The sequence below is a fragment of the Simochromis diagramma genome, unplaced genomic scaffold (assembly GCF_900408965.1).
Source record: "Simochromis diagramma unplaced genomic scaffold, fSimDia1.1 OVJJ01000753.1, whole genome shotgun sequence".
NCBI classification, from domain to species: domain Eukaryota; kingdom Metazoa; phylum Chordata; class Actinopteri; order Cichliformes; family Cichlidae; genus Simochromis; species Simochromis diagramma.
In genome coordinates, this window is record NW_024387523.1 from 2805976 (window position 1) to 2820376 (window position 14401).

At 38.8% G+C, this 14401-nt stretch overlaps 1 protein-coding gene across 1 annotated transcript; it reads right to left on the minus strand.

Moving 5' to 3' along the window:
• Positions 1 to 372: 372 nt before the first annotated feature.
• On the minus strand, positions 373 to 13046 carry LOC120726925 (sodium/hydrogen exchanger 3-like). The gene is made up of 16 exons (XM_040020964.1): positions 12752 to 13046; positions 11519 to 11821; positions 10517 to 10677; positions 7698 to 7776; positions 7013 to 7190; positions 6688 to 6908; positions 6287 to 6489; positions 5423 to 5512; positions 5268 to 5338; positions 5049 to 5178; positions 4826 to 4962; positions 4461 to 4584; positions 3531 to 3704; positions 2327 to 2393; positions 2179 to 2244; positions 373 to 690 (listed from the first exon to the last, which is right to left on the minus strand). Exons 1-16 carry the CDS (start codon positions 13011 to 13013, stop codon positions 413 to 415), a joined length of 2544 nt encoding a protein of 847 aa, XP_039876898.1. The 5' UTR covers positions 13014 to 13046; the 3' UTR covers positions 373 to 412.
• Between the last annotated feature and the right edge of the window lie 1355 nt (positions 13047 to 14401).

The window sequence follows — 14401 nt, forward strand, 5'->3', positions numbered from 1 at the left end:
TATATATTTGGGGTTTTTTGGGGGTTTTTTTTGCTTCTGTTTGTTGCATCACATTTAAGGGAAAACAACCTTAAGTAATGATTTGCAATTGCATGTTAATATTGAGCCACAGGACAATATTTAACGGTGTTCTATGTGTGAATAACATGCTTTGCTCTAAGTGCAGTTTTCTTTTGCCCAGGGAAGCGTGAACCTAAAACAAAAACAGGAGCAGTCTAAAGAACATGCAGGTCATGAAACTGTCAGTGTTTTGTGTAGAAACACAAGAGTTAAAGTTATCACATAAATGGAAAAGAAAATATTTCCCAGTCAATATTCTTAGAGTACACAGTTAAACCTTCTGAGTTTAGTTTTGTTTCTTTGGCAGCCAGATTTAAGTGAGGCAGAGTGGAGTGTTTGGGTTGGGATCCAGCTACACGTAGCCATCGTCTCTGGGCGGCTGCAATTGATCGCTGTCCATCTGTTGTGTGTCTGGAATGTTCTCCAGTGTGAAGGAGTCAGTGGAGCGAGTGCTGATACGAAGAGGGGCCAGGCGGCGCAGGTTGCTTGGGGTCCTTGGCAAATCCACCTGGGCTCGATGTGACAGAGCCACCATGCTGCTGTCGAGCTCACTCTCCCCAAGCCAAGGCGGAATCTGCAACAAATCCATGGGGTCCAGGTCCGGCATGAAGGCTGGGTTCTCAATCCCAGCTGGATGAACAAAAGAAACTGAATTAGGACCTCAGGTTTCTATATTATGGCTTCTGTTGTTCTCAACGATTTGCAAACATAATTTATAATAGAACGTATCAGGTTTAAAATGACAAAAAGAAAAAAATAAGGCAATTTCAATGGTTGTAGGAACATGTCTGAAAGAAGTTTGGAGAGAGTAATGTTTCCAACAGTCTAGCTTCCACTTTTCTTCCATAGGCATTAATATACCCCCATACCATTAGAGATGCAATCTTTTGAAGTGAGCGCTAATAACAGCGCAGTGTCCATGTGTCCCATCCAGTTCATTTCAAGTGAGCTGCGTTTCTGCATGTCGTGGTTAACTTTGTTCACAGACAACATGTGGAGGTGTTTCTGAGCCCATGCTGTGATTTCCTAAACGGTGTCATGACAGTTTTTAATGCAGTTTTTAATCCAAACATCACAGGAATCTGTTGTGGATCTTTGGCCATGTTTTTTGCACACAGAGATTTCTCCAGATTTTCTGAGTCTTGTGATGAAATAATCAAAGTCTTTGCCGTTTTATTTTGAGGAACATTTTTCTAAAATTGTTCCTTGATCTGTAGACAACATTTTGCAGATTGATGAACTTCTACCCATGTTTCGTTCTGATAAACTCTGCCTCTCAAAGATAATCTTTTTAGACATAGTCATGTTACTGTTCTGTTACCAGTTAAACTAGAAAAATGTTCTTCCAGCTAATTCTTTTTAGTACCACCTAATTTCCAACCGTCTTAACTTTTTACGATTACTGCTAACATCAAATTCAACATAAGATAATCTTTTTCACAAAACAGTAAAATGTGTACTTTTACGAGCTATATGGATTTATGAGATTTGACACTGTGTGCTTGATGCTTCTCGTCTGTGTACATAAATTAAATTCAACACAGCTTCAGTTCTCTGGAAATATTTAACAAATGTTTGTGGAGTCGGAGCAGAATTGGGCAATTCTACGATAATGAGCTGTCTTCACACATGCACTGCAGCCATAAACTGTTCCCAACAGGTTAGAAGGAAAACGTTCAAAAGAAATGAATCGAACATTAGCCAGGCTTTAACCTCCCAGTCCACTAGTACAAAGTCCATATGATGTATGACAGTCGGGTACTTTTACCCTGCAGCTCACCCTCACATAAACCACATACGGTATTTCCAGTAGTGCGAGCCTGAGGATGACTGTTTCCTGCTGTGTGCTGCACAGAAAGGTGCAGCACACAAACAGAAACACACAAAGACTGAAAACTGAGAATTTCATTTTAAAGATTAAATTTTTAAAATGGTACTTAAGTAAATTTTGCACTGAAGGGGGTTTGTTTCATATTGTATCTATTTTGACCTTAATTGCATTTAAAGTATGGTTCTGTAATATTTGTGTTTATAGTTGTACAACACCAGCTACTCTCTTGGTCACTCTTGAAAAATATATGTTTGCTCTTAGATACAGGATTTACAGACTTGTTTTACCTCCTGCTCTGTACGTGGCTCTCATGTATGATTGGTCATAGCCAGAAGCGCTGTCTCCCTCTGAGCCTAAAAATGAACATGACAAGATTTTCATTGGCTCTCTAAGTGCTTACCTATTTTAAATCTGAAGAAAAAAAAAACACCCAACAATCATACAAACCCTCATCACCAGAATAGCTGGTTTTAGCCTTGTCCATTGACTTTCCATTAGGCATCTGTAACAGGAAGACGAGTCATTAGATTATTAGCTGTGGTTCAAAAAGTGAAACTCTAAGTCGTATTCATTTGTTCTCATGTTTAGGACTTGGTAGCATTTTTAATTTTCGGATAAAAGATTAGTAAAGCCCAACAATTTTATGAGTAGGCCAATAATATAGGAATATATTAGCTATTTGATGGCTGATTGGTATCGGCATTTATAGCAGCTGACCAATGAAAATGAATAAAGTAACGAGAAACGTGATAGTTTGTCCACCAGAGGGAACTCTGTAACTTCACTGTTAGCGATACACTTGCTTGGACCCTCACAAACACAACAACCAGCTGGTCCAAGCAGAGTTATGCAGAGCGTAAACAACCAATTAAATAAATGCACATAAAAACTGTTTGAGAGATTTGTTCATGTTTCATGTGTCTGAAAGAAAAAATTATGTGATGCCCAAATTTGAGTCGAAACACTGGACCTTTCTGAGAAATGAGATATTAATGAAGCATAAAATTCGACCACTTAAACAAATTTATCTTCAGGAATGCCAATAACTGTAATTTGGCATCTTCGCCAAAAACCATAATGCTCTTTATTATTTTTCTTCTTTTTGTAAAACATTTGAGAATTCATGGATAATAAGAATAATTATGTTTCAGAATTAAAAATATGACTTTCAACCAAATGTGTAAGCATACTGGTGGATTATCAACTACAGAAAAATAAAAATGATTTCTGTAATTGCTAATACTGTTAATTTAGGGCAGCTGTGCTATAAATCTTGCACCGGTTGGTGGTCTATTAAATTTGTTAACCACCATCAAATATTGGTATCAGTATCCAACTTAAAAATCAGTTCTATTGATTTTTTGGGAAAATGGCAAATGGCCTTTATAGCGCTTTACTAGTCCCTAAGGACCCCAAAGCGCTTTACACATCCAGTCATCCACCCATTCACACACACATTCACACACTGGTGATGGAGAGCTACATTGTAGCCACAGACATGATAAAAAAAAAATCTAAATGCTGAAAATGTTAATTATGTCTAAAGATGAGATAAAGATAGTATAAAACAGTTAAAAAAAGTTTTAAAAAGTGGTATTTTACTTCAGGAAGAAAATAAATATAGAAATGAAGTTATGACCTTCTGCTGCTGTTCTTTTTGTGTGTGCTTGACAATCGTCTTTGGTGGTTTGACGCCCATTTTTGCAGACGTGAACGACTTCAGTCGGTTCCTCATGGTTCTCTGGAAGATCTCCTGGACTTCTTTTTCATCTCTGTTGATATCGAAATGGCTGCGACTGAATCTGTGCCGATGCTGTAAACAAGAGGACGAGAAGACAGCTTAATACTCCTTCACAAAATCAAAAACAGCAGGTCATGAAGTCAAGCTTAGGCTTAGGTTCAGCTCTGTGTTAATAGACTAGAAGATCTGTTGAGCTCATGCTCACAGTTCCTGCACATCTGCAAGCCACTTTGCAATGCATCTACCACCCAGTGCTTCCTTTATATGCTACACTTTAAGGCCAAAAGTATTTGGTTGTCTGCCTTCACACATGTGAACTTCAGTGACATCCTATTCTTAATCCTTTGGGTTTAATATGATCTCAGCTCACCCTTTGCAGCTATAACAGCTTCAACTCTTCTGGGAAGGCTTTCCGTGGGTTTAGGTGTGTTTATGGGAATTTATTAGTGAACTCAGACACTGATGTTGGACAGGATGTCCTGACTTGCAGTCTCCGGTCTAATTCTTCCCAAAGATGTTCTGGTATTTTGAGATCAGGACTCTGTGCAGGCCAGTTCTTCTACACTGAACTTGCGCATCTATGTCTTTATAAACTTTACTTCATGCACTAGTGCACGGTCATGTTGGAAGGGGCCATCCTCAAACTGTTCCCACAAAGTTAAGAGCTTAAAATTGGTCAAAATGTCTTGGTATGCTGAAGCATAGTTCTCACTGATGCCTGGAAATATTCTTCTTTTGATAACAAGTTAAATTGTGCTAATTATATAGAAGCGCGGCACTAAGGTGCTTTGGTAAGCCCTTGATGTAATGACTCAATGTGCTCATTACCTGTTTTCTGCTCTTGTAGAGATGCTGATCCAGAAGGTGGTGAGCGTTAATTGCCTCAGCTTCCCTCACAGCCTTCATGATCTGCTCATGCATTTCCAGGCTCACTGATGGAATGGGATCTCTACTAAGAAGCAAACCAAATCATGTCAGCGATATAAAGTAATACAACAATATTAAAGTAGTACATTAACTCTGGTTTCCATTTTACAGCACACTGGCAAATTGAAGCTTCAGGCATAGAAGATGTTTGTTAATCTAATCTAACTAATAGTTGCAGTGCATTGATTTCACAACATGATCCTGTACTGACTTTTAAGTCTGCTTTTTGCTCTTCTCCTATTGTCATAAAAATCTAGATTGCTCACCTCGTAGTGGACATTGCACCATGATCATTTGACATATTTGCATTGTTGATATCGAAGGATTCACTTTCAGACTTTTTCTTGAAGTCAATAATGGAATTTTCATTACGGACAAACTCCAGAGAGCCCCTCCGCTCACCCTGGAACAGAAGAAGACCATGCTTTCTTTCCATGTGGCAGTTTTATCAGTTTTCTTTAATGAGTACTTTAGCAAAATGATGCTCACTTCAGTCACATATTCCATAGCATCCTTGAGGTTCAGCTGATGGAAGACATCAAAGACTTGGTCTTGTTTCTTCCTTGCAGACGGCTTCATCAAAATCCATGATATCCAGTTTTCCTCAAAATACTTCCACCTTTGCAAAAAGGAAACGAAATTCTTATTTTAAAGTTTATTTTAAAATGAGAAGATATTTTCAAATTACGTGTCAAGTCTTATACATACTTGCTCCTCATGTAGTTGTGTCCTATTTGTCCTGATATGTCTTCTATGGCAACCAGAGTGTGATTAAACATCTAAAGAAAGGAGAAGGACTCAGCAATAACTGGATAGAAAATGGTTATGTAGGTGAAACGAGAGGTTTTTCATTTTAGATTTACCTTGTTTGTCAATTTCTCTAGGAGCGAAACCTCAGTCACTGCAGCTCTCTTTACTTTAAGCCACATGACCAGAGGTTTCATTGTTATTCCCTGCAACAATGTCAAGCAGGAATGCAATAGTTTTAGGGGGGGTGGTAAGTTCATGAGCTTTAACAGAGACCGGGTAGAGGACAGGGTTCTCTGTATCTTAGCTGTTCCTAGGACTACTTTGTTTTGGAGAGAGACCTCTGATGTTGTGCCTGGAATTTGTTTGGGAGTGACAGCTCCTAATGCTTTTATTGGTGATTTTTATTGGTACTTCTTTACTTTCATGTCAGAAGGGGCCCAGAGGCCAGTACAAGGAAGTGGACCCAAGGGCAGACACAAAAACAAACAGCAATAAGGTTTTACAGGCTTTACTGTAAACACAGAAATGAGAAATGACAAGATGCGGGTTCATGTGAGAGCACTATAGTTAGACCTGTAAGTAATACCTGTAATACAAGGGCGTGAGAGCAATATTGATTCTGTGGGCTTACTTGCAGGCCATTCCAAGGAATAGATTTCAGAGAGGTGCAGAGAATCTTGCCATGGAGGCCAACGTCCAGGTAACTGAGCTGCATGTGAGCTGCAAGCTCCTCTTTTCATTGCTCATTGAGCCTTCAGAAGCTGGACTTTGGTTCAGCTGTCTTATTATCACTATACTTACCTACATTAGCATTAGGAGCCGAGACCCTAAACTTTGAAGAGTGACTCCAGCAGATTCCAGACACAACATCAAATGTCCAAAGGAGTGCAGTCCCAGGAACAGCTAAGCTACTGCCATAAGCCTTTTTTTTCTTCGAAAAAGATAGTTAACTAATTAAGAAAAAGCGACAAATTCACCTGCAAGATGACAGTGAAGTACACCACAATGAGTGTAGTGCAGACCATCAGGTTTTTCTCTTTTATCTTATTCTCATCCAGCATCACAGCCAGGCCATACGCAACAGCTCCTCGTAGGCCACCGTAGCTCATAATCACCTGATCTACAAACTCCAAGGGCACCAGCCTGTACCTGTTAAGGATCCAGGTGAGGAAAAACACACCTGCAGTACGAACACAAACACACTTACAAACACACAGTCTTATATGAAGACTCACAAAATATCTTCAAATGAATCTTCATGAGTTTTGAATGCATTTTAGTGTTTCAGTCTATCTAAATGTATTTGCATAACAAACAAACTTTTTACATCACAGTGATGCTTTGACACAAAACTGAGCCCAAAAAGATAAAATCTCACCAATGAATCTATACACCAAGACGAAGAGGAGCGTGAGGAGGATGAAGCCCGTGTTCCAAACCCAGATAACCTTATCGATGGCCGAGATGCCGAGGAAAACAAAGATGATGGTTTCTGATCCGTTGGCAAAAGCCTTCATGGCGTATCTGACTGTTTGGACCGAATTCTCATCCATGTTTGCGTTGATGTACTTCTGACAGCACATTCCACAGAAGACAATCCTACAGAAAGGAAACACAAAAGTAGACTTTCATCTAAATATGTTCACAAAATATGCAAAATAGATGCAGAAATAATAAAACAAATTCAGTTGTAAAACACTCACGAAAGGATAGCAGACAGCGAAAGCATCTCGGCAGTCAGGTAGGAAAGATATCCCAAAACAAAGATGAAGCCTGGCTCGATGATCTGGATGTTTTTTGTGCATCTGGTCAGAAGTGAAATTAGTAGGCCAAAAACAAGGCCCACAAGGGAACCGCCAAATGCAACCACAAAAAAGGAAACTGTAGAGAAAGGGGGGAATGTGTAAAAATCTACTTTTAGGCTTTGTTATGTTTTTTATTGCATCTGTTTACATGCCTCTACTCCCTACTGTCCTAACTGTCTTCTGCTAAAAACAAATAGTAAATAAAGGCATCTCCAAAAGTTGATTCTTTTCATCTGGATGTAGCGTTTTCAGTGGGAGACACGTTTCATCACTCATCCAAGTGACTTCTTCAGTCTGAGCTGACTGCAGGTTTCCCCAATCTTATAAACAGTACATTTGCATAATAACTGAAACTAGCACCACTGAAGGAACTGGGAGGTCAGTTCCCAGCCAATGCCAATAAAAGCATCGTGGTGGCTTGAAATGGTCAATGCATTTTGATGAAGAAGCTAATACTGAACAAAAAAATGCTGTAAAAAGAAACAAAAAAACAATTTCTGCTTAGCCAGACGTGACTGTAAGTGTTTATAACCCATACACAGGCAAATCCTCTATTAACAGTTTAATAAATGTCATATCTTACCTATTCCTTTGATAATTTCTGCAGCATCAATTTTAGGTCCTCCCAGTGACACAAATGCATCAAACACATTGAAGAGCACCTAAGAGAGGAAGAAGAAAAATTAATGTCTGGTCATTTAGCAGCAAAGAAGGACCCATGACAAAGGGTGCAATTCCCCTGTAATTAAATGGAATTTTGACGTATTTTATTTGAAATGGCAAAGTAATTATATTTACCTACAAGTACTACACACTAGAGTAAGGGGGTAACAGGTTTTTGTTGTGCAAAAACAAACAGTATTACATTGTAGCTACACTGTCCTTTTGGGGGTATGGGCAGTTTTACAGAGTAGATTGATACTGCCTTTTTACGACTTTATTTAATCATCGTTGTGTTATGTGCATTGATGGAAGCCCTGTGGATGTGATAAGTACTGTTCCAGCGTACCAAGTTACAAAAAATAAATGAATACCACCAAATGTGTAGGCCTATCTGACCGTATAATGATGGAGCCACATCTAACTTAATTTTTTTCTGTCACTGTCACAACAAGTGTATTGGATCAGAATGTCTTCTTTCCTGTGAAATACCTGGAAGTTAAGCAAGGCAAGTCCCTCCATAATAAGACCTGATGTTGGGAAATATTTCATTGTTTTTCCACGAATTACCACTTAATAAGGATCTATTAAAATAATTTATACACTACTTAAAACACTTGCAGTGTAATTATTTCTTAGTTCCTTTAAAGCACATGAAGTTATGCAAAACAAAAAATTTCCAACTACTATTTAAAATTACTTACATAGTACTTAAATTTACTTATAGTATAATTATTTTCTTGTTTCCTGTAAAAAGTAGTGTGCTTACCTTAAGTATAGCTCAAGTATTTGTGGGTAAATATAACCTCTTAAGCCCCAAAGGGGTTTCTGAGCTTCCTGCTCGAAAATGCAATGCCCAAATTAATTGATTATTTCTCTGCAATTACAAACTCTGTCCTTACAATCTTGGTATCAAAATAAAGCTAACACTTGTGAAATTTCATCAGAGGTGTAAATATGGAAGCAGATATTACTGTGTCAAAGTTACTGAGACTGGAACACAGAAAAAGTAATTAGAATTTATCCTCGCCTATTTTTTTTTTTAGCATATAACCCTTTTAAAATATGCCTCAGTTCACATTTCATTACAGAAATTCAGTAACCAACATATAAACATCATCTGTGCAAAGATTTATGTTTGTAAAGTGAAAAAGTGAAAAATTACAGCACTGTCAATACATGATTATCCACATGTTGTACAAAAATGTCTAATTTTGGCACACAATTGGACACCATGCCAGTTGAATTTTTTAGGTATTTAAGAGCAGAAATAATTGATTTTATTAACAGGCCTAAAAATACTTTTTTAAAAAATATATTTTTTAAGATTTAACGACACATTTACATGATGATGGCCCTTTTCTGCCGTGTGCATGGAGCATTTAATTGGTCTCTGGCCCTTTAAACTCTGAGGAGCTGTAACTTTGGTCTCTTTTGTTCAATTTGCATGATTGACACCTTTTTTTAATCGTTTGAGCCAATAGAATCACAGTAACGATGCCACGTTCACGTTACTTCAACCAATCAGACGTTGCAGGGCTAAAACCCACGTGGGCCCAGATTTACTGCATGTGGTGTCTGTCCAGTCACGTGTCTGTAGGTGGGTCTATAATGGAGGTTGTTGATGGAAAATGGCTCTGATGTGGTTAGGTAGGCGTGGTAACTGCTGATAATCACATGGCTATTTCATATAAATGAAATGAAAATAAATTCCATTTAATTGAAGGCGACTTACATCCTTAGTTATCGGTGGTATGAATAAAGTGTTACCAGGTGCTTTACTGTCTTAATATGCTTCACTCATGAACTCTTAGTAATGTTGGGGCAATCAGATTAAAGTTTATTCTCTCTAACAAGAACATGGCAACACAGCTTATGGATGCAAACAAAAGAACCATAACTTCTGAAATCATTTTCTTCAGCCATGAGACACAATGCCACAGATGGTAAAAAACAAACAAACGAAAAAAAAACCACACTGGTTTTGTGTGGAAAATGTTCCTCACATGATGACCGCTGCCGAACACTCGCTCCTCCTCTAGCTCCCCAGCCAGAAACCAGTTAAGGACACCTTTAACCTTTTGTTCTGCTTCACTCTAGTTACAGATTATATCAATACAATACAGGGCCAGAAATAAAGTAAATACATTGCCAGTATTGCCGATACCAATACTGATAATGATACTTTTAACCTATAAAGGCAGCTTATATAAGGGAGAGCATTGTGTCTTGATTTATGAGATGAATTATCTCTGATGTGCAAATTCTGTCCACATTTAATTAATTAGTTAATTTTTATTTTACTTTCAATTTTAAGCTTAATTCAGTTCTCTAAGACATGTATTCAGTTTTATAGTACACCTCTCCTTTAAGGAGCAATATGATATAGCACTTATGCTTCTGAGAAGGTCACACTTCTAACGATAAAGTCACAGGTTTCTAACATTGTAATTTTAAAAGGTGTGCAAAGTTTCAAGTTTCAGCAGTGAACGGGGTGGAACTTCATGATTCGTATCAAATGAACTCAAGACTGGTCAGAAACACCTTTATTGACCAGAGAAGCTCAGATAAGATGGCAAGACATCAGCTAGAGTAAAACCACTTAAACTGAAGTGCTGGAATGTTTACTTTCTTTACACTTCATGTCTTCAAAGTGGACATGCCTATGATAGATGTCTCACCAAACTCACAAACTGTTATGTTACTTAAGTAATGCTAAAGACAGCAATGATGCATACGAACCACAGTTACACCGTCGTTGAGCAGCGACTCTCCAAACACCATGATGAAGAGGACATCGTTAACGTGCACCTGCTCAAACACAGCGATGACGGCCACGGGGTCCACAGCAGCCATCAGACTGCCGAAAAGAAGGTACTGCAGCAGACCGATGTCCAGGTCACCTGTACAGGAAATGCCTTGATGCTCAATCATCCAGGTAAGTAAATCCCAAAAGGTTGATTCTGTACATCTGTACATCCCCAATCTTATAAACAGTACATTTGAATAATGACTGAAACTAGCCAACTGAATGAACAATGGGCTGGGAGGTCAAGTCCTTGATCATTAATATGCAAATTGTCATGACCATTGATCAAAGACCATTGATCAATGCCTATGAGTACCATTCACAGAAAGTTGGGGAATGGCGGCAATCACAGCATTGTAAGGCACAGCCCCCTCCTTGATTCACAGACACATTTTTTCTAAACACAACACCTCAGTGGCTTTAAACCCCAAAACACACTGCGCCAAAAAACGGTCCACCCCAATGATCGGATCCCCCGACACAAACAGAGTAATGTAGAGTGCGCTAAGTGCCAGGAGGATTGCCATGATTTAGACACTGAGGAAACCAAACAACCTCTTGTGAAGCGGATGGCACAACACAGAAGGAAGTCTATTTCCACCTACAGGCAAATGGACACTCTTTCAATGATGAGGATTTACACATTCTGGACAGGGAGGAGCGCTGGTTTGAGCGCGGAGTCAAGGAGGCCATTTATGTGAAAAGGGAAAGACCATCTCTGAATCAAATAACATGGTTTCAGTTATTGTGCAAATGTACTGTTTGGGTTAGGAAAACCTGTAGTCAGCTGAGACTGAAGAAGTCACTTGGATGAGTGTCAAAATGTTTCTCCCACTGAATTCCCAGATGAACAGAATCAACCTTTTGTGATGTACAGGAATCATATTAGATCTCTCTCTGGTGCATTCACGAAGAAATTACAAAGCCCCTCTTACCCATGGCTCCTCCCATTTGGCACCCCCACAGTGACAGCCCCAAGCTGGCAGCATTCCAGCAGGTCCCAATGACAGCATGGACCAAGATTCCGCCCAGGTTGGTGAAGAAGAGCTTGTTTGGCATGTGGTAGCCTGCATCCAGAATGACTTGAGGCAGCAGGTAGAAGAAGAAGACTGTCGGGGTCAGCTTGAAGGTTTGCACCTCGTCTGCAGCCCAAATCATGCCACCCAAAATGAAGCCAAAACAGATGAGCAGAGCGCTCTCAGGTATAACGCTGGTGACATGATGGTTGGCCTCAATGACTGAGAAGAGAAAACAAGATTTAAAAAAAAAAAAAAAAAAAGATAAAAGCCATGAATCAATAGTAATAACCTTTGATTTTACATTAATCTGCTTGTAGTCAGGTTGGAGCTGGCAAACATTCAAACCTTTGGTTCACTTTACTGAACCACAAATGTAAAACGCTTGTGAGGTTGTAACATTTGCAAATGATTAACTGTAGTGCTCATCTAAAATAAAACACGAAAGCACATGATTAACCAGCGTGGCGGATGAATGAAACCCCACTGCATAACTAAAGATAGCCTCATGATTAATGGGCAGAGGAAGTGCCATTAAAGTTTATTTGACAATAAACCCTACTGTCCCACAGCGGTAAACCAATTTCCACCTCACGGGGTTACACTTCTGTTCTGCATGTTTATATTTACCCTCTTAAATCCTGGTGTATCATGTTTGATATGTGCAGTTTTTTTTAAGAGTTTTTGAGACTTCTCCTTTATCAGTGAAAAACCTAAAGAAATTTCATTCAAGATACATTCTTCAGCATTTTTTAAATGCCAGATGTAGCAAATATGATACAAATCAAAAGTCATATACGGAAATTAAAATGTTATATATTTGTTATATTGGCTCAACAAATTCTCAATTTTGAATTCATTTCATATTTTAGGCTTTAAGAGGTTAAATGTAATTAAAGATTAAATTACAGAAACTTGTATCAAGTATACAATTTTTCACCTCTGTGTTTTTATCTGTATATTTATATTTTATAAGCCTGAGCTATTCATTTAGAGGATTTCAGCTACCAAAAGTGAAAGCTTGCTCCACATTACCTTCTCTGTTTGCAAGAGGCAAACTATACTTCTTCTTTTCTTTTATCATCTCGTGTAATAAACAGAGCATAGAAATTTTTTTTATCATATTTATATTCTACAATATGTATTACATACCCAGTTTGCCCAAAAATGACACCAGTACCCAAAAAGCCACTAAATAAGGGGTCTCCACGTGGTGCCACTTAAAGCTAATGATGGGTATTCCTGTGATATTGGAGCTGTGGCCATGTTGAGACTCATTCGAGTGACTGGATTCGGACAGCTTCAGGTGGGACCCCTCACGTGTTACCACAGCTTCACCCTTCACTGGTGACACAACGCAGATCAACAACACTGACCCCAACAGCCAGAAGAGTGCATATCCACAGCGTAGCATTTGAAAAAAATAAACTGACTGAAGAAAAGAAGCCTTCTCGTGCCTGTATTACCTCAGGAGGTAAAAATAAATAAATAACACCTCTGCCAATGGCTTCCTACCCTCACGATATTCAACACTCTGTCTGCGACTTTGTGTCCTCAGTCCTGACACAGTCTGTATCAGGACTGGACTCAGCCTTTTTATAAGTTCACTACTCCTCTATGAGTAAGGTCATGTATGAGTGTGTGGTTGAAGAGTTTAAGAAGGAGCAAAGGATGTCATTCGGTTATTCAGTGACATTTGAAACATTCTTCGGTCATTGCTGCATTTGTACTTTCCGGTCCCGTCCACTCCAGTTTGTCATGATATTGTTAGTGTTGTTGAATGAATACCTTTAGTTTAGGAACATTTCCACCAGTTTCACTCCTTAGTAATGATTGACACCGGCCTTACGCAGTCTTAGTTAAAGACTCCCTTGAAATTACGTAGCAGCTTTCTCCTCTGTTAAGCACTCAAACTGCTTCCTACTACTAATCTAAGTCTCCCAATCACACACATGTGAATGCAGTGTTCACTGTCTTGGCCAAGTACCCTCTGATCAGTAGATGATCTGCTCTACCACCTGAAACACAGCTGCCCCTAACGAAGAAGAAATAACAAAGGTGTCGTAAAGCAGTCCCTAAATAAGCTCCTATCACTACATATTGGAGCAGTGACTTCAGAAGGGCACAAAACACTCCTGACTCAGTTAAGAAGCTTAATCATTTGTTTTGTCTTTACATTACTAAGTGATGCTGCAGGGGGATTTTTGTGCCAAAACAAAAAAAAACGTATGACTTTGTCCAACTTACAAGGCGAATGCAATGTCAGAGACTGTAATTTCAAATATATAATGTAAATTAAATGAAACAGAGAGTTGACGAAGCCAAAATCCACCTGTATTGGCATACACTGTGACAATATTGTAACAGGAGTGTGGCGTTGGCTCAACTCCAGCTGCTGCAAGCTTCACACACAGTGCTGCTCATGTGGGGAGAATGATTTAGCCTACAATTACAGACTCCTGGGGACAGACAGAAGGTGAACAGTGTTAATTCATAACAGTTGGCTGGTTTTAATGTACTTTAGTTCTACTAACTCCACGGTCTCAAATCTGAGACTCTTTTACCCATTACCAGCGGCTCACCGTTGCTTTGGCAAAAAAAAAAAGCAAAAAAAACCCTATATTAAAATAAATGTATAAATGGAAACATGGTTATTTCTTTTTATATTTAATTTGTGTTTATCATTACCAAATGTGATTCTGATGGCTGCAGAGCAAGTCACCTACTAACTGGCAGGTTGCTGAAAAAAGTGCCTTCATATTCAAGGAATTTTTTTTAACATTTGTTCTTTTTATTAGTGAT